At 42.0% G+C, this 24,874-nt stretch overlaps 2 protein-coding genes across 6 annotated transcripts in view; one reads left to right on the top strand and one right to left on the bottom strand.

Annotated features, from left to right (window-relative positions):
- Window positions 1-13,976, top strand: part of LOC139988835 (uncharacterized) — a 54,579-nt gene extending 40,603 nt beyond the window's left edge. Inside the window, exons 2-8 of the mRNA XM_072006598.1 lie at window positions 1,440-1,575; window positions 3,825-4,020; window positions 4,895-5,105; window positions 6,156-6,480; window positions 7,329-7,595; window positions 7,709-10,688; window positions 10,868-13,976. Coding sequence (XP_071862699.1) covers window positions 1,440-1,575; window positions 3,825-4,020; window positions 4,895-5,105; window positions 6,156-6,480; window positions 7,329-7,595; window positions 7,709-10,688; window positions 10,868-11,206 — 4,454 coding nt within the window. The 3' untranslated portion in view covers window positions 11,207-13,976. The remainder of the gene's footprint in view (window positions 1-1,439; window positions 1,576-3,824; window positions 4,021-4,894; window positions 5,106-6,155; window positions 6,481-7,328; window positions 7,596-7,708; window positions 10,689-10,867) is intronic.
- A 546-nt stretch (window positions 13,977-14,522) lies between these two features.
- Window positions 14,523-24,874, bottom strand: part of LOC139988843 (uncharacterized) — a 76,412-nt gene continuing 66,060 nt past the window's right edge. For all 5 annotated transcript variants that reach the window (XM_072006616.1, XM_072006618.1, XM_072006619.1 and 2 more), the window contains exons 5-7: window positions 24,384-24,474; window positions 17,130-17,186; window positions 14,523-16,195 (exon numbers count right to left, since the gene is read on the bottom strand). In XM_072006616.1, coding sequence (XP_071862717.1) covers window positions 16,113-16,195; window positions 17,130-17,186; window positions 24,384-24,474 — 231 coding nt within the window. In that variant the 3' untranslated portion in view covers window positions 14,523-16,112. The remainder of the gene's footprint in view (window positions 16,196-17,129; window positions 17,187-24,383; window positions 24,475-24,874) is intronic.

The following is a 24,874-nucleotide window of genomic DNA, read 5'->3' as shown; positions in this document are numbered from 1 at the left end:
ACGGAAGCCTCGATTTTTGGCAATTACTATAGCACCTTGATTAAAGTGCCTGTTTCGCAACTCGACAGAATATTTTCTCTCGAACCCTTTCGCATAGGGCAAACCTGTCTGTGCAAGATAAACGTGTACGTACAGTCCTTTGTTAGGAACGGATGGAGAAGCATCAAGAAAGAATGTGCTCCCATTCTCCTCTGAATAAACATTTTCCATTTTCTGGTAAACTCGGCTTGGCTGGCGGGGCTGAAAATAGCAACGGAAGCAACGACCGCGGCTTCGACGCCTCGACACCGATGTACAGGGTGGAACGTGCGAATGTCGACCGCAGGAAAATGGTCTAGGGGTGAATTCGAGATATTTGAAATAAAGCTGGAGCTGCGCTTGACCTTGTTTTCTCAAGTTCTCCTCGATAATTTATCGGGCACCACTGAACACATTCGCAAAAGATACTCGAGATTTGTCACCATCGATCTCCGTAAATCCTATATTTTCCGAGTCATCTCGTTCCTCGACTCTCGAAGAAGCACGTTTGTATAACTTTTCACGCGAGAACCTGTAATACGATTTAATTGGAGTCGAACGGAAGTGGGTTTGTACGCGGCGAGCTGGCTTACTCTACATATAGATATATATGCAGAAAACCGAGCATGTAGGTCCGATAAAAGCTTGTAATATAGACGGACTTGTCAAGGTCGTTGCAAGGTTAATCGCGATACCACGACCTTTGACTTCTTCCTGTTGGAGGAATTGAAATCGCAACGTATTTATCATCGAATCAGTTTTTCCGATATTTTTCTGTGACCTTAGAGTTGCCTTGACACCGCGACCTACTTCGTTTTTTCTTCTCTCTTCTGGATCTCCGCGCGAATTTGAATTCCACGAGTTCGGTTACGCTAATAGAACACCTTGGACGAGCGTTGCGTACCAGCGTTACGAGTGTTGTTCCCATATGTCGAGCAATTTTTCTTATTTCTATCAAGCGTCACACCCAATATATCTTCGAATAAACGGCCCACCGTCGCTGGCGCCGGTGCTCTCGCGAAGCATGAATAATAGCGCGCAGTTTTAGTGGTCGTCCGAATCGCGTGGGATATTTCAGTGTGTAAGAAAACAACTCGCTCGAAAGCAACGCACGAGCGTAAGAAGGTAAAAAGAGGGAGAAGATGGGATCGAAAATCTTATTCTCGTGAGAAACGTGGAATCGTTGACCCGGTCGCGTGCAGGCTATTTCGACGGCCATACAGTATGAAATTTTCAAAAACACTTGGCAACGCCCGTTGAATAAAAGACGCGGCAGCGTTATCATGGACGTCGATCGATTTCCCACGCGCGAGACTTGCCAAGGAGGAACGGTGTGTCGCGCCCTCCGCCTCCTTTTCCCTCGTTCTTTCTTGTGTACGTATTCGAAACATCTGAAAACGACTGGCGTTTTATTGTTACAGTGGTCTACTGCGACTACACCGCCTCTGGAAGGTCGCTGCAATTTCTTGAAGAGTACATTGCGAAGGAGGTGCTGCCATATTTGGGCGACACCCGAGCGTCCACGTCCATCTGCAGCCTTCAGTCTTCTCTGTTCAGGTGAGACGATCGAGAGACGCCCTCTTCTTCCCATATTCTCCCTCCATATTTTCTCTCTCTCTCTCTCTCTCTCTCTCTCTCTTTGTATATATATATATATATATATCTATGCTATCAGCGTGTGACTGGACCACCGAATGATCACGATAACGATCGAGGTCGCGGCGAGAAGCACGCGCACGCATTTATACACGGTCGACGATTATCGAGCGCGACACATCCGCGTTCACCAGCTGCCGCTTCCCAGAACCAATTCCAGTTACTGGTCAGCCTATTAATCGAGATATTGTAGCTATTCGCGGACCAACACGATCCGTCGTCCGTTCAATCGTTCGTCGTGTTGTTCGTACGCGACCGTTGTGTACTTACGTACGTCGCGGATCGCATCGTTAGAAAGTATCCGAGCATGCGCTATGAATTTGTAATCGTCGATTTCCTACGCGAAATTAGCATATCGTACCGCGTGCAACGTACGATTCCGGTTGACGTACCGTTTCTGCGGTAAACGAGACTCGTTTTCTGCGCCACTCGACCGTACACGAGCCTTTCTATTTCTCTGCCGACCCGTACAATTTCGCCTCCATTCCACGCATTCCGCTCGCGACACGTTTCGTTTCATATCTCAGGTTCATAGTCGATCGTAGCCGCCGATAGTTGTTCGTTTGTTCGTTGTTGGCATGGTTTTCGATCGAAAAGGTTGTCCCGCGCGAAGCGACCCCGTTATCCCTAAATCTTACGCGGTCGAACGTGTAGGGGTGGTTCCGCACAGCGTCCCATTCCCTGGCGCTCATGTCCCAGATCAATATCCCCACCGAGTCGAATCCCAACCGCTTACCGGCTGTCCAACTGCACCACCAAGCCAGTCACGACAATAACGCGCCTTTTTCGTCACGCGACTTTTATACGGTTACATCCGAATCGCGTTTCTCGCGTAAACCGGAGATAAGCGAGAGGTCAGAGGGAAAGTGGTACGAGCAAGAATGTTTCTGATTTGGGAAAATTGTGGCGAAAGTTGAACTTTGGTAGAGAGAAATCATACGTGTGGTTCTGAATATTAACGTGAAAACTACCGGAATGATGTAAATGACTAGTTGGTATCGTTCTTCTTATTAATTTTATAAATTTATAACGCTTTCATTTATAAACTGTATGGATAAAACTTTTTTTCTCCGTGCAATTTGTACGTATTTCTTTATACCAATATTTTTATTTAAGTTCCTTTGGTACAAGTTTTACACTCTGATGATTCTCGGTAGTTGTAGCGCTAAAACGCTAACAAAATCTACTAGAAAGATACTGATATTCTTGGAGAAAAATGAACTTGTACCATTTTTCCACCCACCCCTTTAAATCTTCTGTTTAAGCGAGTGAAGCAGCTTCAGGAACAGAGTAACGCAAGTATGATTCGCCGTTATCCAATGTACACGTAACAAACGGTAAAAGTATGAGCGATACGTTGCACAATACAACCCTGACGCGGTTATGGACGGATGCTTTTCGGTTAGGCGAATAAACATTGCACCTTTTACTAAGATCGAAATAATTTACTAACTAAAGCTTATTCCTTGAGCATCACGGCTATCGTTTGCTACATTAAGAAACATATAACGTAATTTACTTGCGCGTCACGAGTAACGGGCACTGACATTCTTCGTGTCGAGACTCGTGATCGTATTCCTAACGATTGTCGGCTATCCTTTTGCTCCGATTCAGGTGTTATATTTTTTAAGGGTTGTATATGGTGTTGGCATCCGTAGCTTTATCTTTGCACCCGGTGACGCGTTTTTGCCCAGAGTGGACACGCGTGTAGATTTCCGCGTTCAAATAGCACGTGGGGTCATCTAAACCTATCGAGAGAAGTTCGTATAAACGTAATCGAATTTCACATAGCAAAAGTCCATCGTTTAATTCCTACTGCTCGTGACATCCTATGCGTACAATGCAATCTCTCGTTCGGACGAATGAGCTTAATCGACAGGAATTGGTGTATTTGATTAAAATATCGTTGCCATATAAATGGACTTGGAAGAAGCATGTTTTCCTATAACGGTCATAAGCTTCGTCCTACTTGCGTTTCTCTGTTCGAGGCGACCTCAACGATCGCCAATGAAACTCGAGATCTCGAGACGTTCTTGAGAAACGCAAACGAGCATCGTTTGTTCTCGATTGGACAAACAGCAGCAACTTTACGATCGTTAATAGCCACGGGAGGACGAATCGATGTATCCTGACTGCAAGGATCTTTACAGACACGAAGCCAGAGACATTGTTCGACATGCGGTGGGAGCTGGCGAGCAGGATGCTGTGCTGTTCACGGGTCAAGGCACGGCGGCTGCCCTTCGTACGCTTTTGCGACACCTCGATGTCTCCAAATCCACCGTGGTGTTCGTGGGACCGTTCGAGCACCACGCAAATCTGCGGCCTTGGCGTGAGCATGGCGTCAGGGTAAGCAGACGATACGATATTTTGAAAACAGCGAATCGAAAGTATTCTCGTCGATGAAAACGTTTGATGCGTTTCAATGTAAACGTAAATGTTGTGAAAGACATTGAGAGTTCCACCGAGGATATTTTTGAGTCGTCGTTCTTTCCTGTTTTCGAATAGTCTCCTTGTTAGTGAATTATAAGCTATTAAGTAGCTGCAATTCATCTTTTAACGATATGATTTTGAATAATTTGTTTGTTTCGCTCTCTCAGTAGGGAATAACTAAGTCTATTTTGAGCCGGCTGTTGAAAATTTAATAATCGATACGTTCCTGGAATAGGCGCTGTATTTAAAAGTAAGAAGAAGTTTCTACGGTGATAAGTTCTGCTACGCCTTTGTTCGCAGCGAAGAGAACTCTTTGGGATGTGCCTTTTGAACGAAACTGGTCGGGAAACTTTGAAGAGTCTTTGACACTTCGCAGAACACGAATGCGTGATACATGTTATTCCGGAACTAAGCCATTTGCAATTCTTTTCTTTGAAGTGACTCCAACTTGCCAGGCATCGCTATAAAATTCTCGGTATAAATAAAATACGATCTTTTGTCCGCGTTACCGACGCAAAAGTGTTTCTCAAACGCGTATTGTTAATCGTTTTTAAATTGCTGGAACGTTCAACAAGTCATTGAAGAACATAGAATATTCAGAAATAGAGATTACACTGCGAGTGTAATCGTGCGTTCGCGTGAGCAAGTACCGACTTAGGATCGATAACATCGTACGACAAAAATGGAACCGTGAAAGTAGAACGCTAAAAATAGGGCAGAGAGTATGCAACTAGAATAATACTTTACAATACAATAATATTTGGTTGTAACATTGAAACGATCATCGTAGATAGTACGAGTTTCCGAGACTCGAGAAGGTTTCTTGGATCTGAACGATCTCGAGCGGAGCCTGATCAAAGTTCGAAGCGAAGGTGTTACGCAAATGATCGGATGCTTCAGCGCTGCCAGTTGCATAACCGGGGTTTTGGCAGATGACGTCGCCACGACCCTTCTACTGCATCAGTATGGGGCACTTAGCGTCTGGGATTACACCACAACAGGTAACAATGATGCACGTGGAAGTCGATATACGAAACAATGAAAGATTCAACGTGACGTAATGTTTGCTCCCTTTTCTAACAAAAATATATTATCACGACCATTCGATCCTGATCGAGCAGGCACGCGTATTATCAGTCGCATAAAAATTGTTATCTCCGTATCGTATGAAATTTCTTTCTTCTTTTGTTACCTGAAATAGAACAATATCGTTGTAAATGTCATTTCTACATAATAGAAGATAGGAGAAAAATTGTACGATTCCGTTGGAAGTTTGATCTATAGAAAGATAAGGAAAATGTAGAGATTTGTTTGTACGTGGTGATCGAAGATTGATTTTTAGAGAAGATGAATACAACTTGAGTTGGAAACGCGGTTACGCATGTAAGTAGAAAGTGACGGTGACGATCAGATTGAAGTGGATATCCGCTGAAGAGTCTGGTATTTATCTGTTAGTAATCAATGAAACTAGTAATTACCGGATGACAGTCACTTACGGATACCGTGATCTTTAAAGTGGCAGACTTAGGAACAATACAGTTTTTCACAGATAAAAGAGATGTTAAATACCTTGTTCTACAAAAGGATATGTAAACGCTAGAACGACTAATCGCCTCAGTTTAACGTCATTAACGAATTGATAAGAGCTATTATCGTCATAATTATTCGCAATTTTTGGATTTTAAAGAAACTATTTCAAAGAACGACGAGTGTGTTTGCGTGTCTTCGTTCGAAATAATTTTCTTATTGTTATTAAAGTATAGAAGGAATATACAGACTTGCTACAAAATATTATTTGAATGAAACGTAGAACTTGTTAAAAACCTGTTTCGTCGAAGAACAAGTAAAAATAAGGGTACGCGCAGATCGTTTTTACGACCATTGTATTAAATCAATAGAAATTTCTATATCTTCGGTGTTTTAATATTAAATTAATATTATACTCCAAAGTATTATGATTTTTTCATAGGCGACAGCTAAAAAGTGATCGAAAGCTTAAAAGCAACATCATTTATAGAAACGTATATTCTAGAAATACATCTATTTTTCAGCCCCGTACATTCAAATCGATATGAATCCACATCTGCCCGGCGTCGGGGAGACGACCGTGCACAAAGACGCGATTATTTTCGCCGGGCACAAGTTCATCGGTGGAGTTCAATCCCCTGGCGTGCTCGTGACCAAACGGTCCCTGTTGAAAGATAAAATTGCCACGGAGGACATGCGGGACTCTCATCACTATCACCGGGATCCGGAACTCTGCGAGGAGAGTGGCACCGCGGGTGTCGTCGAGACCATCAGATGCGGACTCGCCGTGCAACTGAAAGAGAACGTCACGCCGCGAGCGATCGTCACTCGTCAAGATAAGATTTCCAGGTATGTTTTTTTACACGTCTCCAACAAAAATGTAACGTGAATTAACAATTTCATTGTTAAGAAATCGATTAAAATCGACGAATATCGAGCTTGTCATCGTCTAAAAGCAAATCCTCGTACAATCGTAGCAAATCGTACGATCTGGTTACCATTTTTCTTTCATGTTTGGTGAACTTGTTTGTTTCAAATACGATACGTGACACGTGCGGTGTTCGCGAGGAGGAAACGTCACCGATATCGCGGAAATATTTATAGCCGATTTATATAGGAGAATGGTAGATATCGGAAAGGGGAACGTCTTCAACGCCAGACCTCCTGGAGCTTTGATTCGACTGAAATCGATTGGCAGTTCGAGACTGCTTCCTTGATTGCGAATCGCTGATGGAAATAACTCGATTATTTCTTTTTTTAAATTTCTACCGGCCGATTCTCGTACATTAAAACGTCGGTTGCTACGGTCGTTACTGGCGATCAGTCGTTAGACCTTAGAATCGATGGTTGGTGATGTGAGAATTAATAGAAAAAATTGTAGACTAAATTTGTAGATTAACAATGTAAAATACTGGATACATAAGAAAGCGGCTAAAAGATGTTCATAATACGCGTGTCACGTATAAATGACAGCACTTCGGTGCTGCAGATAAGAAAGAAACGTGAAATTTGCATGACAATCAGCGAGATAACAAAACCAAATTGCAATGTTCTTGAGCAACCACGCAATATAAAGGAAGGCTGTGATCGACTTTGAACGAAGGACGACCGCGCACAATGTTTTCAAAGATCATTTCGATCGATGCTGCAAGTGGATTGTATTTGTAAAACATGATCGATGTTTCCTGTTTGTCTAGGCAAGTGTTGGCACACGTACGCACGATTCCGGAACTAATTCTGCTCGGTAGCAGCTCGCAGAATGTTAAGAGGCTGCCGATCTTTTCGTTTATGGTGCGTCATCCGCGGGGCACGTTCCTTCACCACAACTTCGTGTGCGCCGTGTTGAACGACGTGTTCGGTATACAGGCGCGTGGCGGGTGCGCGTGTGCAGGACGTTACGCTCACGATCTGATGGGAATCGACCAGGAACTCGCCAAGGAATACCAGAAGGCGTTGATAGAGGGGTACGAAAGTTGAAAACATCGTTTGGACCGTATCGAATGATCACGGTGCATGATACCGTTAAATAGAACGTACTTGCCTGCGCGATCTAACCGGGTTACCTTATCGTTTCCAGGGAACGGAACACCGAGAACGAAGAAACGAACGCCGAAGGTCTGAGGCCGGGTTTCGCGAAACTCTCCTTCCCTTACTTTATGTCTGAGGCAGAAGTGGCGTTCGTACTGGAGGCACTAAAAATGGTAGCGACGGAAGGTTGGAAATTGCTGCCGCAGTACGTGCTCAACTCGGATACGGGCGAATGGCGCCACCACACGAATAGCGTGTTCAAAGAGCGAAAGTGGCTCAGCTCCATCAGATACACAGACGGGAAGATGAACGCTTCCGAGAGACGAGTATCCGGTACTGGTGTACTTCCGCAGAACTACGGCGACTGCTTGCAGACAGCGCGCAACATTTTCAACCGAGCTAGGAAAATGGCGCAGAGGTATCCGCTGCAGATAGATCGTAGCTACAACATCGTGTCGGAACGGCTAGAGTCTTTACGATGGTTCATGCTGCCGAGCGAGGCGCAGGATCTTCTTCTGGGTAACTCGCAGAACGTGAAGCAAGAAGTGCCTTTCAGTCCGATGCTATCTTGGAAGAAGCACAGCCATCACACGCCGACTACAACGCACGACAGCTTGGTCAATTGCCTAGCCTTGGCTAATAGCATCCGTCGACTGAACAGCGACATTCCTCGAGCGGGAAACGCTCCGATCTCGTCGAATTCACCTAGACACAGAAGTCTTCCGGTATTGAGTACAGTCAGGAGAACTCTGTTGAACGCGGCCGAATTCCAGACTTCATCGTCCAGTCCAGCGAACAGTAACGAAGAGGAACAGACGTCGTCCATTACCACCGTGATCGATCGAAATACCGACTCAGCCGGTGAGAGGTCACCGGCTACTTGTCCGAGTTCTCCGATGCCCGTGAGGTTCGCGGTTGGCGAAGCGGTCACGGCATCGGCTCTCGGCACGATGTCTCACGCGGGCAGCAGGCCAATTAAAGAGCAAAGAGATCCGATGGACTCCACCAACGCTGGTCGTGCCAGGTGCAACTCTCTCGGTAGCACTAGCGGCGGTGGCAACGATTCGGGGAACCGAAACGTCGCATCATCCTCGTCCTCCCCGATTCCGCTGCTTCCTCTGAGCCCGCAAACCTTGACTAGTCTGGGATTAAGTGGAAACAATGGCAACTCCTCGAAGCACAGACGACATCACTGTAGTTGCAGCAGTCAAACGGATTTGAATTCTCTGGAACTGGACAATGGCAGCCCCAGTCATTCGATCTTGTCGTTAAATTATCATAACGCAACATCGCCCCCGTCTTCGTATTCCTCTGTCTATGATTATACGGAAAGATTCGTAGGGGGAGGTAGGTCGTCGCCAGTTTCAGCGAACGGCGGTCAAAAGTCAGAGGACGATCTGAGAGCTTACGTGAAAGAAGTGACGAAGGAATTAGCGACGGAGATTAAGTCAGAGATCCGAGAAGTGATATCCAAGGTCGACGATGCGCTGTCGGAAACGAATACTTCCGAGAACACGCCGCAACATCATTCACGCAATCTAAGCGCCATTAGTCAGTTGTCCGTAGAGGACAAACAGACGAGACACGATTCGTTCACTGCGAGCGATATCGCGGAATACTTGATGGAATTCTCGAAGGAAATGGCTAGCGAGGTGAAGTCTGAGATCAGATGTATGGTTAATGCCGTGGACGGTTTGCACAGACACTCTCCGGATGCTTCGGCTTCGGATGTGTCGTCGAATGGTTGCGGCTCGCCGGATAGAGGGAGGATCGTTCAGTCTTCGTCATCGCCCAGAATGTCGAGCGCCAGACGAAGCGGACCAATAGAGATCTCTGGGAAGATCGGAGAACTGACTCAACAGGAAAGCAAAATGTCCAGCGAGTGTTCTTCGGATGAGACGGTAATTTACGTGATGAAGCCAGCTGAGAACGAACAGATGGTTCGCAACCAATCGAAAACTGACGACGAAGAAGTGGTACACGATTTGGATGACGATTTAAACGACGATGATTCTCAAGAACGCGGTGGTTTGGAGATCGGAGACGCGCGAAAGATTCTTCCCAAAATTTATTCCGCCGTGAATTCCGTTAGTTCCCAAGACAGTGGTATCAATTTATCTTTCCACGAGAGCGACAAGTCTCTAGATTCGGTTGATTTAAAGCGTAGCAGCAGCGCAGAGTCCAATTCGACCAACAGTTACGGTCGCAAACCAAGAGCAAGTTCGATGACCGCGTTATCCAATAAATCAAGTTGCAAGCAGCAAGTCCGTCAAAACGATGACTTCTCCGAAGACGAGGAATGTTCGAGCGATCTCAAGGAGGAAGAAGATGGAGACCAGGGAGCGACATTTGACTCGAAGGACGGCAACACCGAACTGTCTCGAATTCAGTGGCATTGTCCGCCAAAGAACATTTGGAAGCCAGCTGTCGAGGCAATGCAAGAGTTCGATATGATTCGAGACAACGATAGAGTGCTGGTCTGCTTGTCGACTAACGGCAAGAGTTCCTTGTCTTTGTTACACACGTTGCACCAGTACCGATTCTACGTAAGATCAAAGGGCGTGGACTTCGAGATCGGAGCAGCCACGGTGGACGCAAACAGATTCGATCCTCTGGAACTAATGAGCTATCTGAAGTCTCTGGACGTTCCTTACTTTTACGAAGAACAGAGCAGCGAATTCAAGTGCAGCAGCGGTGACAATCAGCCTGAGGAAGAAGCTGTGGACGCCAGTGGAGCGTGCAGCTTCTGCAACCGAGAGACCAGGTCGCAGTTATACGCGATCGCCAAGCGGCACAAATACAACGTGCTGGCTGTTGGCCAACACTTGGACGATCTTACGGAGAGTTTCTTCGTCTCGGTGTTTCACGGTGGCAAGCTGAAAACCATGAAAGCGCACTATTACATACGACGTCAAGATCTCAGGGTCGTACGACCGTTCGTATACACCCGAGAAAAAGCGTTGAGGCAGTTCGTCGAGAGTAAGAAGCTGTTGGTTTCACGGGGAATCAGGTCAAGCGACCTTCCCGAGGTGAGCTTCTCCTACGGTTTATTTATATCTTTGATTGTTCGTCGTAGCGTATCACTTTGCCCGTCCTTTAATTAAACGCGATCGATAATTCTCACGCACTTTCTCCTCGATGATTTCGTTCTTGACCCGTTCCAATTAGAACATCCACTTCGACTGTGCGCTTTTTGGTTTTGTTACAGAGACAGAAACAAAGCAAGGAGCTAATCCTGCAACAGGAACGCGCCTATCCTCGACTTTACTGGTCTTTGAGGACCGCTTTGCGACCTTTGATCGACGCTCATGGCCAGCAACTCGATCTCGATCTCGCATCTCCCGTAGGAAACAACGGAGGCAACAATTCTGGCGGATCCAGTTGCAGTTCGACCGCCAGCAGCGTGGGCAACGCACCCACTGGTGTCAACAATCAACAAAAGAGACAGCGAAGAGCAAAGACAAATTCTGTCTCGGTAGCTACGATTCAGTACAAGGCACAGGAGCATGATGACAATGACGAGACCGACGAAGAACCGGTCCTTTGAGGGAGACCCGTCGCGAGATGGGATTTCAATCGTGCTTCTATCTCATCCTCGCATCACCGTCGAAAACCACCGTTATCGACATTCTCCATAGTTAGAAGGAGGCGGCTACGTTTCGCCAGCGCTGCCGCTACCGCGAAAATTCAAGATCCCGAGGGAGAATGCTAAGATCGATGTTTCATTAAACGAAGTCGATCGTGCGAGAGAGGAAAAGATCGCGACGAATGAATCGATGATGAGATACGTATTTATATATAGCTGTACGAGAACGTACTCGGTCTTTTGGACTATCTTTGCTAGGCTACTATTCTGCCAGTAGCGATCGTTCGATCGTTTTCTTGTTTTCAAATGATCGACGCGTAGACCAGAGGGTTTTCGAAGTTCGTTTGGCGACCCTCTGTTTCTCCAAGTCTCCTGCGATTTGTTTGCGATTCTGTACTTCGATACGAAGTTGCTGTAACAGTTATGATTTGACGTTGCGTCGTGAAGCGTTTTGATTTTCGCACGAGCGGTCTCACGGGACGTCGATGCACGAAAGTAGGACATTCGCTCGAACAATGAGCGCAACGACGGGTCGAATATTTCCTTTTCCTTCGTGTTCTCGGAAGAAATGGTTGTCAAAGTCTGAGAACGATCGTGGAAACCGTCGTCGCGGATCGTTAGATATGTAACGACATAAATTGCTTCGTAAGCTACTTAAGGAAAACGTTGTGTGCGTTTAAATGTTACTTACGTAAGGACACTTAGCGTTTAATAACCACCAACATGTTGTGACTTCGGTTGTACTTTTCAAGTTCAGAGCACGCGATGGCGACTCCAGAGTCTTGTCTTGTTCAAGCAACGTTCGAAGATGCACGGACCTGGATAACGGAAAATGGAACTGACGTTGAAAGAAACAAAGATAAAAGTATGAAAAGAAGAAAATAAATACAAGTCGGTTTGACAAACCAATTGGATTCGAGTGCATGACTGTACGATCTGTACGATTGGATGGTACTAGGTAAACGAGAATAACTCGAGTGACTTGAGAAGCGCCAAAACCTCGACTGCTCAAGGGACCGCATTGTTAAAGTTAAACGAAGGACGCTTGATTTTTTATATAATTGCGATTTGATAAACCAACGAGCCTCGTGTCTCGCACCGGTGAACCATTAGAGTTAGTTGCTTATGATACGAACATTTTTGTAAAATCGTGTCCGCGATCACTGTCGAGACGAGCCTCTTTTTTCGAGCATTTTTTGATGATCGAACGCGATTCTTCGCACGATGTCTTTCAATGGGAGAGGGAACGTAAGTGGATTTTAAAAAAGGATACAAGGATTTTGTTGTCGTTTGGAATCGATAGGACGTTCATTTTTTTGCGGTCAAGAAAAATGTCGTCCTTGACGATTCGGGAACAAATTGAACGGTGAAAAAAAATGAAAAGAATCGAGAAGGAAAACGCGCTTGTTCGATTTTGCAAACATGCGCAGACCAATCGACGATGTGTATTTCTCAACTTGATCTGTTTTTTCGCTCCATGTGAACGATTATCGCACCCGGATTACATAAAGTCGGACAGAGGATTTGAGGAGTGAAGGTTTTGACAAATTCTCAGCCGTATCGCGTTGTATTTCGATAGCACGCACACAAAACTTGACGTCTAGCCGCGTATATTCGTAAACATATACGTGTACATACATATATTGCTTCTGTGACGAGTAAACCGAAGAAACACGGTATATATATACACATATATATACACATATACATATATACATATATACATATACGAATCATTAAACGAAAGCTTTTTCCTCTTAACTGGTAAAATATACGTACTACATCTATACATATATATCATGTATGTCGCCTTGTTCGAAATCATTGGCGGAATCATATTTTTCGAATATTGTATAGCCGTTTTTTTTTTTTTTTTTTCGTCGGTGAACAAAAAAGAAAATAAATAAAAAAAAAAAAAAGGAATACACGCAAGAAACGTCAAATTATTCGCGAAAGAAAAAGTTACGACGATCGCATGATATCTTTCATTCTTCTCGATTTACCGTGGCCGAGCGGACGTACTATTTTCGGATTATGTTTGCCGGAAGTAAGGTGTTCGCCAACCGTGTTCGGCCCAACGGACTGGGATTCGTGTAACGAGGATATATTCCAGCCATTCTAGATTATATTAGTAGACCGAGAAGCGAAAACCAGTTAACGGTCAAAGCAGGATGGCATAGTGAAACTTAAAAATATAAAACAGCCAGACGAACGCTCGTGGCCTCGATCTCGTCGCGATCGTCGTGGCCGTTGGCGTCGATGGTTCGATGATCGAAATATCCTTCGGCTCGATACTTAACGAACTCGTTTTACGTTTTCGTTTCGTTTTATGTTTGACAGCTGTGTATGCTCGCTATCGTTTAGGATTTAACCAAGGAAGCGTAAGGTTCCGTACGTACGTAGGCCGCATGTAAAACACACACTGTAAAACGTAGATACTTCTGGTACGTACGTTTCGCGTCGTACCGATTCTTCCTAACGAGCCCGTTCATCCGTTTCCAGCACGGAGAATGTGTCGGTGTTAAATACGGAACACCATAGAGATAGAAACAACATTTAACGGGAAGAGAAACACGTGAAATATGAAAGAACGGAAGTCTCGATCTATATGGATTTTCGCGGATAGATATTACCATATTTTCCGAGGGTTACGAGAGGACGTTGTTACTGTAAAGATATGTAAGTTTATTTATCGCTAATAAAAATGAACGTTTATGAAAAAAAAAAAAAATTATGTGGCTACCAGTGGATATATGTATTCGTGTTCAATTTCCAGTTACCTTGCTCCTTCTACAGCCACTTCTTTCTTTCTCCTTTTGATGAAATGAAAGCGATCCATATTCATCTTTGTTTTCGTAATTCGCTGTATCTTCTGGTTAATCCGATACGAACCTTCCAATGTTAAATTAGAAGCTAACAGCTGATCCTGTTTACTTCCTGTTTACTGATAACTTTTAAATCCTACTTTAGTGATCCATTCTCATCAAAGAACATGTTGTTTAGTAGACTCGTAGCTTATACCTTTTACAAACGTCTTTTACTTTCTTCCAAGAAATTCGATTTGTCTCTCGATTAATCGGATTTTCTAAAGTTTTACGAGACTCGTCTATCAGCCTCGCGTAAACCACGACGTGAATTAAATCACATACATCATTTTGATGCTAGCAGCTAATCACGGTGTAACACTTTTGCTTTCTGCTCTGATATCTATTTTTACCAGGTTTGTTCTTTTCTCAGTGGAAGGGAGTAGTAAAGAAAATTGACATAGCAAGGAACGTTTGTTTAGTAGATTTATTTGACCCTTTAAAATATTTGAAACAGCGTGCGGCTCTTGTTATTTGGCGTAACAGTGAGATATCGTTAATAAGGTACACAGTACGAAGCTCAAGGAGAGCGAAGCGATCAAGATCGATTTAAAATTCACAATTCAACCGTTCCCCCTCGCGGTCTCGACTCGCTCCCTACGTTCTGCGAACGAATCGGATCGTTGGTATCGTTCGAGACCCGCGCCACTGAGAGTTTTCAAAAAGTGCAAGCGCGAGTTCTCGTCTCGTCCACGTGTTTCGTCGCGTGTTCGCCAAAACGGCGGGAACGCGATACTAAAGCTGTTGCGATCAAACGTCGTCGATCGATCTCTAGCGACATCGTAACGGAGAACCCAATCTCGAACATATCGAGTTTACTGCGGTGCTGGATCTTCTTAATTTTTACGTTATTTTAGGTGAAGAATACGGTGCATCACTTAGATTAGACGAGAGAGAGAGTAAAATCGAAAAATCCATATATCTTATGAGAAGAAATCGATTATCAGCCGATCGCCTTTCTTTTACAGTGACACAGGCGATCGAGACATCAAGAGACTCGAATAGAGTTTAATTAGTCGAGAAAATCGTCGTTTGTCTGAGAGATGGAGCACGTTCGTCGTATTCGTTACTTTGCCTTCTTTAATCAACAAGATCGTTTAATTAGCGATCGTGTCTCCGTCTCTCCCACCAACCTCTCGTGTCTTGCTTCACGCGAATCACAATTCGCAAAGATTTATCGGTAGACACTGTAGCGCAGTTAACGAAGGAAGTTAGACGACGCGTCGCTTGCTGGGACCTTATGTTACAGGAAACGCGAGCCGGTTCTCTCGCGTTCACGTTACACACTGCGTCGTTCATTCCGCTTGCTACGAAGACGCTTAAAAATATCAGCGCTATGACGTCTGATGGTGTATCAACGTAGATTTTCTTTCTTTAACGATCGACTGTACCGTTGTAATTAAAGAGGATGGGATGGGAAAAAGAAAATCGTTTCTTCGCGTGTTGCTATAATAATTCGATACTCGTTGCTGCGAATCGATAAAAGAACATATAGAGTCGATCGGTGTATCGTTGAGGTTGTTCGGATTTGGGTAACGTAAAATCACACCAGACGTATCTACGAATCTTGTGGTAGATGAGATTAGAGCTTGTCGGAAAAATCCTCTGACATTGGTCGAAGATAACGAGCGTTACGATTAAGCCAAGTTCAAAGTGGCGCCGTGAACTCTGGTAAGAGAGTGGCGCACTCTGTCGGTCCGAAACGCAACTATCTTCCGCGCTGGCGGCGATTTAAACATTTTCTGCGACTTTCCTTACGTTCTACGCTCGACATTTTTCTTCGCTCAAAAATTTAACAAACGCAAGCAGAAGACTCGGACATTACGAGCATATCATTTTCATTCGATGCACATCGTGCCGAATTTTGACACGAGATGTTCGCGAAACATGCAACGAGGTGAATGTCAGAGGGGAAAAAAGTGTGCGACGAACGCGATTGTCCGTTGATGTTGGCTCGATGTTAATTCGTTCTATCTAATACAGACACGAGAATAGATAAAATCCTAGTAGCCCGGGGACAGCACCTCCTCCTCCTCGTCCTCCTCGTCGTCGTCGATTCCAGGCTCTCCGAGCGCATGGGCGAATTCTGGAACAGAAATACTTTTGCTGAAGTTCCAGCAACCACGTGTCCTTAAAGACGTCACAAAAATAAATAGGTTTGCCAATACCATTTTCATGTCGACCCTTTGCTTATGGAATCTATTCAACGCCTACCCTCCGTTCGAACGCAAGCTCCAAAAGCTCGGTATAGGATTACGTACGTTTCAAAAACTCCTATAAAATAGAATTTACCCTTATCTAGTTTAGAGGTATATTCGTTCGTGAAAAGTATTTCCTGTGCAGCTGGTGTCCATAAATAAAATAAATTCTCTAGAACGCGTCCCATGGTCCAGTGTCACAAATTCGATGAACGTAAATTGTATTACCATTGCTGTCGTGGAGGGTCCCAGAGATACGTTAATTCAACTGCAAGAGATCACGAACGAAATGCTTCTTCCAACCCCAGTACTACAACGAATCAACAATTCCACGTCCCATGTCGCTTAAGGAAATTCGTAGGGAAGGATACACGGAAGCTTTGGCCATCTTTGAGGAAAAGGGGGATAAATAGGGTAATCGTGATCGAAATGTTTGGGTTTATCGCAGATGACGACAATGCACGTTCCTCATTTATGTACATAATATGTTTGAAAACACAATACTCGAGCAGAAGGTTAGAATGTAAATAGAAACGACAGGGGCGAGACAGATTTTTCCTTTCGATTCTCTTTTAGCCGCATCACCGAGATGATGGAATTTCTCCAAACTCGCAACAGTCGATCTTCTTTTTGCTCTCCTCGAAATACTTCGATATTTTTGCCTGTTCGTTCCCCCAAAATTTTTCTATCTTCGACTAAACATACATCGATCAATCGCGATCTCGTATCACACGCGTCACGTACTCGAGGAATTCCCAGTTCCATTCGACCATTCGTATTTTTCTCCGATTATTAGGAACTCCTATGGGGCATTGGGCTTACCATAGAAATCGATCCGGCCGTCTCCGTCCACGTCCACTTCCTTGATCATATCTTCGACTGAAACACACAGCAAAAGCAGCTTACATCTTTTCTTTCTCTAGTATAATTGAAAAATTATGGGCGAGGTAAATCCTCGAGTAAACAGGGATAAAATGATTATGGTTACGGGTTTTCCTCTTTCTTTTAGCTTTTTAGCGATATTCGCTATTGTCATACGTGTTTACACGCGTGAAATTCTGCTGTACTTTACACGTGTATACAAGATGCGGATCGGATCAGCTATATTCGAGATGGTTTCTCTGATAGTTTCACGAGGAAACCTGTCGATGTGAAAAGAACACTTGAAAATTCTTTCACGTTATTACGATAATACAATTCCTTCTTCCCAAAATTTCTTACAATCTTCCTTTTTAAATTGTATTATATATTTTGCATCGTGGACGTCTTCCTTATATTCTAAATTGCACGGAAAAATGAATTCCAAAAAATATGATATCATGTAATTGGACAATACGAAAAGAAGAATATGTACGTAATTCTATTTCAGGAACGCAATATAATTTCATTTTTCTTTTTTATTTTTATTTTTTCTTTATATTATTTTATTTTATTTTTTCTTTGAAAAATTCTTTCGTTGAACTATCAAAAGGAATTTCGTCGTCACTGATTTTTGTGAACAGATTATATACAAGCTTATTACAAGTTGGGTAGAACGATCGTTAAATTGTCGGACAGCTTGACGAAAAGTTGAAATTAACATCTTCACCGTTAACATACGCACGGTAGGCATTCACTGACATGGCAAATATTACATTTAGTCTGATTAGAGTCACCTATGAACGTTCCTATGCTAATTAACGGTTGCTGGTAACGAGCGCCAATTTAATTTTTCACCGGCGCGGTTCGGCCTCTCGTTCCCGTAAAATTCGAAGTATTAGCGCGCGAAACAACGTACCAAGCGATTAATATTCTGGCCTGCGCTTCCCACGCGCGAAAAACACCTCGATAATGTAACCGCTCTGCCCCTCGCTCCGTGCTACCAGTGTAATGCAGGAAAAGTGGAAAACGACCGATCATGGTCAGACATGACGCAACCACGTCGACAATTTTCCATTTTAATTCCGTTTGATAATTCGATGAATCGTCGTGTCAATTCTATCGTTGCTAATTTTCTCACCGATAATTCCATTCTTCCACAGATATTTATCCCTTTTATTTTTCTTTTAGAATTTTCTGTACGGAACATTGATTTTATGTAATTAATATTTCACTCGTTAACTGTAATTCCTCGAAATGCAACAAATTTCTACATGAATTTTGAGATTGCCAGATAGTCTAAAAGATTATTATTTCTATCGTTTTGCCTGTTCTTCCAACGATGTTCTCTCTATTCTTTCCTCGGATTTTTATTACTCTATGATTGGCTTTTTATTCATTAAAATTCGATCTTTCCACAAGACTGTAAATGACTACTTATATCCCACTAATTATCCCACTCGATCTTAGTTTCAATTGTAACTGCTAATCCATTGTGAATGCAACAGCTGCGTCATTGCGTATTCCCACGATCCTCCGCGAACGATAAACGCCATATCTCGTATCCGCTAATACTCTATTAATTCTCATCACGATCACTATAATTGCACGAAACAAGTCACAGAAGTGTTTTCAATGGCCCGGTACGAGTTCCCATAGACGATTACTGTTTTTTCTTCAATGTTACCACGACTGGAAATAACCTGCACGTAATCTGATTTTTCTACCCTTTATGAATCATTCTGACCTAGATTGTTTCTTTCAAAAGAAAAAGATATATTTTTTTGTGTGTATAGCTATTCCTTTAAAATTTAGAAATATATCGTTGAGAAGATATATTATACAGAGAGTCGCAGATATTAACGGCCAAACGTTGTCAGTATATTCTGTGCGCGTAAATAGAGAAAAAGTTTTATACAAATATAGGTCGTTTAAAACTTTATTAAAAAGTTACGACAAAAATATGAAATACGAAGGGAACAGTGGCAGACTTACGGTTATTGCGACGTAACGTAGGAATACATCAGCGATATTTACGTTCTATCTGTTTATCTGAAGGCAGTTGATTCTCCATCTCAAAATGTTCATCAAAACCGATAATTCAGGATTGAAGCGGCCGAAAGTAGGATTTATTATCCAGCGAATTTTATTTCTATTTTCTTTCGTTTCGCCAAATGCAATCATTTTGAGATGTAAACATCTTGAAATGGAGAATTCGTTACATTTGCATAAACTGAGCAAACGTAAGTGTCGCTGATGTGTTCTTACATGATATCGCAGTAAGCGCGAGCCTGTTACTGTTCCCTTTGTATTTCATTTCATTTTTGTCGTAACTTTTTAATAAAGTTTTAAACGACCTGTGTTTGTATAACAATTTTATCTCCTCTTTCCTTCTTCCCTGATATACATGAGAACAAAAAATATGAAATATTTTCATTACCAAGTAACAATTTTTAATAACAAACTTTCTCCTGTTCTCGAAATTTGCAGATCCTTAATATTTCTTCGACAATTCTTTTTAATATTTATTCCTCTATATGTATTTTTAATAGTTCCACGTTTCTTAATATTTGCAGATATATTGTCTGACTCTACACGAAGCGATCTACTTGGAATTCTACTTCCCGGTACGACACGTCTATCCAAAGGATGCAGATGTTGCGGATGAGTCGTAAATAGATTGGGAAGAATATCCTTCAGGCTTCAAATATTTGGGATTTTGATATTATGGAAAATAGAAACTTGAGAATCGCAACCCTTGCGACGTATCACGAGAAACTGAAAGATCGTTGACGGTAAATTTTAGGGTAAAAATTGGAAATGATCCCAATTGTGTTTCTCGAAATTCTGAAGCAAATAGTTATTTAATGATATCAAGTCGAATTCCACGATCAAAAACGGTTAATACGTAACGAAGATCTGTAGTATCGATGACGAGATCACTTGAGATCACTTCTTACCGTATCTTCTTCTTCGAAAACATCTACGGTATACCGCGTGACTTATGAATATTTAATAACACTCGTCACTAAATTATACAATTGGCAATTTTCTCGGTGGGCTATTACCGTAATCGGTTTCATAGCCCACGGCAAATGTTAATACCTAGATAGGCAGAAATACATATAGAGCATAAATTGATTCCAGTCAATTAGTAACCTCATGCCATATATTGGACGGATTATTACGTTGCCCTGTGTAGATGAAGCCACGCAATTTACCGTCTCTCAGAACGGGTCGCGCTATTAACTCAACCCTCGACAAATTTGCTCCAGATGCTTCTTGATTGTCTATTGTAAAACTTTCGCAAAGGCTAGAAGCACGGGAAAGAGGGAAGAGAAAGAGAGACAGGAGTGGAGGATAGTTTCGTTGTTTTTGCGCGGTCACTGTTGTTTTATTGGCCCATTCGAGCGAGTTAAGTTTGTTAACAGGCTCATCCAGCTCGGTTGGTCACCGTAACGAGACGCGGTGAAAAATATCGTGTCTACCGTGAATTTTCAAATCAATGCTGGGCGCCAAAGTCATAAAGAATTAAAAAATTAAAAAATAATCCTAAGTTTAACTCTTTGTATTCCGTTTGCGGTTTCATAGCGGCGATGACAACGTAAAAGATTTTATTCGATTTTCTGCCGATAAAAAAATATTTCGCACGTCTTTTTTCTTTTGAATGCGAAGCTTATAATTTTGGGAAGTTTCACTTGGAAGTATTAGTGAAACTATGTACCGAAGTTGCAGGTACGCTACATCATAGAAGTTGTAAACGTTACTATGTATGACATGGTGTGACACGTATTTCACCACAAGTATGCACGACTTGTTCAACAAGAGTGGATTAATACCTGGCCTTCTGCGCTTATTTAACTTTCATTAATATTCACATTTCAACGCTCGAGGGATATTCTAATAAGCAAAGAAGAAGTATCTCGAGTATTCCATAGCTATTTCTCCCAAAGTGTTGCAAATTTTCCTCGCGACATAAAAAAGAATCCTATTCAGCAAGTATCACGGAGTTTGGTAGCCATTCGGTGCGCGATTGCGCGTAGAGAAATTTCTCACGAAGCTTCTTTTGCGAAAGTGTTCTAGGAAAGTGCTCGGGCGATCGGTCGAAACGACGACAACGTGACGTACAATTTAAATTGCAAAAAAGTTTGCAAGATCGTCGTGTAAAAGAAAGATTTCTTTTGAAGACGACTTCGGAGAAGCTGTAGTCTTTGTTTATTTGCGTGACCCTACGAAATTCTAGCGGAGTCGATCGAGAAAGAAGCAAAGAATTCTTCGTATTCTTTCGGACGAGGAAATCCTCGTCGAACTTGCGGAAGCTTGCAACGACACGTCAAATAAAATTAGAGATCACGCGTGTCGGCTAATCCAACGAGATAACAGGGAGAAACGAGAACAATGGCAACGAATGTTTTTCCAAATGGAATTTTATTTCGTTTCGTGATAATAACAGCCATTTTGTCTTTTCGTCTTTCCCCATTTTTCCCTTTATTTTCTCAGACTCGCTTGCACTCGAAATAATATTTGAATTTCCCAAGTCCGTTCCCAGGAACGACCTATATTCTTCGATTTAGCCTTCCTTAGATTTCCTAACGAAAAATTCCACAGAGTTTGGATATGGAGTAGTGGAAATGTACGAGAATACCTGGACAAATTTTAGCAGCGCGAATATTGCAAATAGTTCGAGGATGCGTTCGTGAAGATTTCCGGGGAAAATTCGCCGCGACAGATAGAGCGTTGCACGATTTTAACCAGCGCGATGCGAGATTGGAATCGATTTGTCGCGGGAACGAAAGACAAGCGCGGAATTGCTATCGAATGAAAACTTTCCGCGAACTTCCCTTCTCGTTTTTGCCTCTCGGGAGGCCTCTTTCTCGTTTGTATTTGTTCGACAGTTTACAAACGACGAATCTCGATATCTCCGATTCGTTTAATCAATCTGAAATCGTTTAGTATTATATAATTACGGCGTATTTTCACGCTAGAACTATCAGAGTGAAATAACTAACTGGTAACCTTTCATAGAAATTTTATAGACTTATTGCGGCATATCTTTGACAAAGTATTAGGTTGTCCGAAAAGTTTCTTTCGTTTTACGAGGAAATAATAGACGCGAAACGTTTTTGGTTTTATATTATTTTGTCGAATTACGTACGATCCATTTTATTCCGTTGAGATAAACACCGCGACATTTCACAGACTTGGTTTCACGTTTGTATGAAGGTGCATTGTTGAAAAAAATACGTTTGCGAAAGATAGACACTTTCCGGACAACCTAATATATGGATACATAACAAAAGTTAGTTTAACACAATGAAAATGACAATCTCTACGAATTCGTAGCGTTAAAGCAGCGGAATGTTTCGTTTTCAAAATTAATTTTGCGGGATGCAACGGTATTTGTGGCTTCGTTACATTTATTTCAGTCATTTCTTGAAACTATTTTCTTCGGGCGTACTTCAAATATTATACTAAACGATACGTTTGATATACGAGAGTAATAACAATATAATATGAGATTTTAATCACTTATTACCGCAGTATTATCAAACAGATATCATAACTTCGATCATAATTTAAAAAAATATTGATTATAAATAACCATTGTACAATAAATGATTAAAATTCTGTTGATTATCGGTAATCGTTATTTCTAATGGGAACTTCATTTTGGTTATGAAAAATCATTATTAATGACTAGAATTTTATTTTGATTACCAATAACCATTATCAATAGCAAAATTTTATTGATTACCTGACAATTATTATTAATTATTTATTACAGATAATTAATACGTATTCATTGATGACATAAAGAAGATAGTTATAAAACATATATATATATTATTAAGCAAAGAAACATGAAAACATATGAAACAGAAAATAAGATAAAAGATATCGTACTACAAAAATTTGTGCCATCGATATTGGTTATCGATAACCAAAATAAAATTTTGGTCATCGATAATGGTTATTGGTAACCACGAAAAATCCCGATCATTTATATTGGTTACTAGTAACCAATAATGGTTATTCGTAACAAGAAGAAATAAAAATTTATATTTTTCAATCGTTTCGTTTTTTGAAAAATTTTTTGAAATCTACTGGTAACTGGCTTCCATGTAAATAACTATGAAATTTTTACTCACTGACTTTTTTCTAGAAAAATTGTCGAATACTTGACTATTATCTCGGATCTCTGAATATTAAATAAAAATAACTCGGAGTTGGAATTCGATAATTTTCCCTGAAGATAGAAAACTTTTTATCTGACTTGGATATGACGATTTGAATTGAGATAATGGAAACGTCGGATAATACAATCTTGCAGATTTATAGCGTCACATCAATATCTGTTTCCAAGATCAAGTTCTTAAAATTCGAAGATTCGTTTGTCTGATTCGACACGGCACAATCTACTTACACTTTTACTTCTCGGTCAAGACGCGTCTATACAAACGATTCTGATGCTCCGACATTACATACGCATCGTAAATAAACTAGAAAAGGTATCCCAAAAAGCTGGGGATCTTAGAATTATGGGAAATAAAAATTTTGCTACCACGACCCTCGTGATATATCACTTGCTATGACTCCTACGGTTTTCCCCAATTCTTGAAGTATATACATCCCATGCATCGAGTACCACATATTTCTATACTACCCTTCCTTTCTATCTTCACAAGGAATACTCTTGAATGTGCTCCGCGTCACGCCATTCTGCCATGAAGTTCCATTCGTCCACCGTTTTTACTATCAACACTGTCCATTATTATTTTCATTTTTGTTTTATTTATCCAGACCTTGTTCGTCCTTTCGATTAATTTATTCGCATCTTCGATTTATTTATCCCGGACAAGAGAATAAAATTTACAGTCAACTTCAAACAGACTGCATAGGAAAACGTATTTACACCATCCACGACACACGAAACTCGATACGTCTGCAAGATACAGAGATTTGTTTGTCCTGAATAAAAGACTACAATTTAAAGAAAACTTCAGACGGACCGAGAAGAAAATAAATACGTCATCCACTGTGATATACGTAGTTGAAAACGTATTAAATAAAGTAAATATAATATAAAATGAATAAACTATGAAATACAACGTATTAAAAAATAGGATAAATAATATATGAAATACAAAGTAATATAAGATAAAATATAAAATAAATATAAATAAAATAAACATACAAAGAACGGTAAGAGATACGTACTCTCTTCTTCGGACAAATCCTCGCCGAGGCACTGCAGCACGGCTCTCAGGTCGGAGGCGGTGATGTATCCTCGATTGTGTTTGTCGAACACCTGCAAGCAAACAACGAATCGCTACAGAAAACTGCTCGCCAACATTCTACGCCGTATGCTATCGGTTAGAGCATTCGGGTTTGAATCATCCGGGCGAGATAGATTCTTTTATTTCGAGGTAAATGGAATATCCGCGCAAAGAAAATGGCAGACGGCACTTTTCTCTCTGCGAGCCTAACGGGAGGGTGGCTCTTTTCGAGGGCGTCGATAATCGCGCGGACGACGAGGCTCGCGAGTAAATGCCGACGCGGGAATAATAACGAGGCGCGCGTCTCTATTATTTGTCAGGCGGTGCCGCTGTCGCAGACGCAATCACGAAACCATCGCACTTTTGTGGAAGTAGAATTGGGATTGATGCAACTCCTGGGAACGGTCTCCGTGCGACGACCTTCGACTCGTT

This window comes from Bombus fervidus, chromosome 7 (genome assembly GCF_041682495.2).
Source record: "Bombus fervidus isolate BK054 chromosome 7, iyBomFerv1, whole genome shotgun sequence".
NCBI classification, from domain to species: domain Eukaryota; kingdom Metazoa; phylum Arthropoda; class Insecta; order Hymenoptera; family Apidae; genus Bombus; species Bombus fervidus.
The sequence above is the reverse complement of the archived record's forward strand: the minus strand, read 5'-3'. Positions and strand labels throughout refer to the sequence as shown.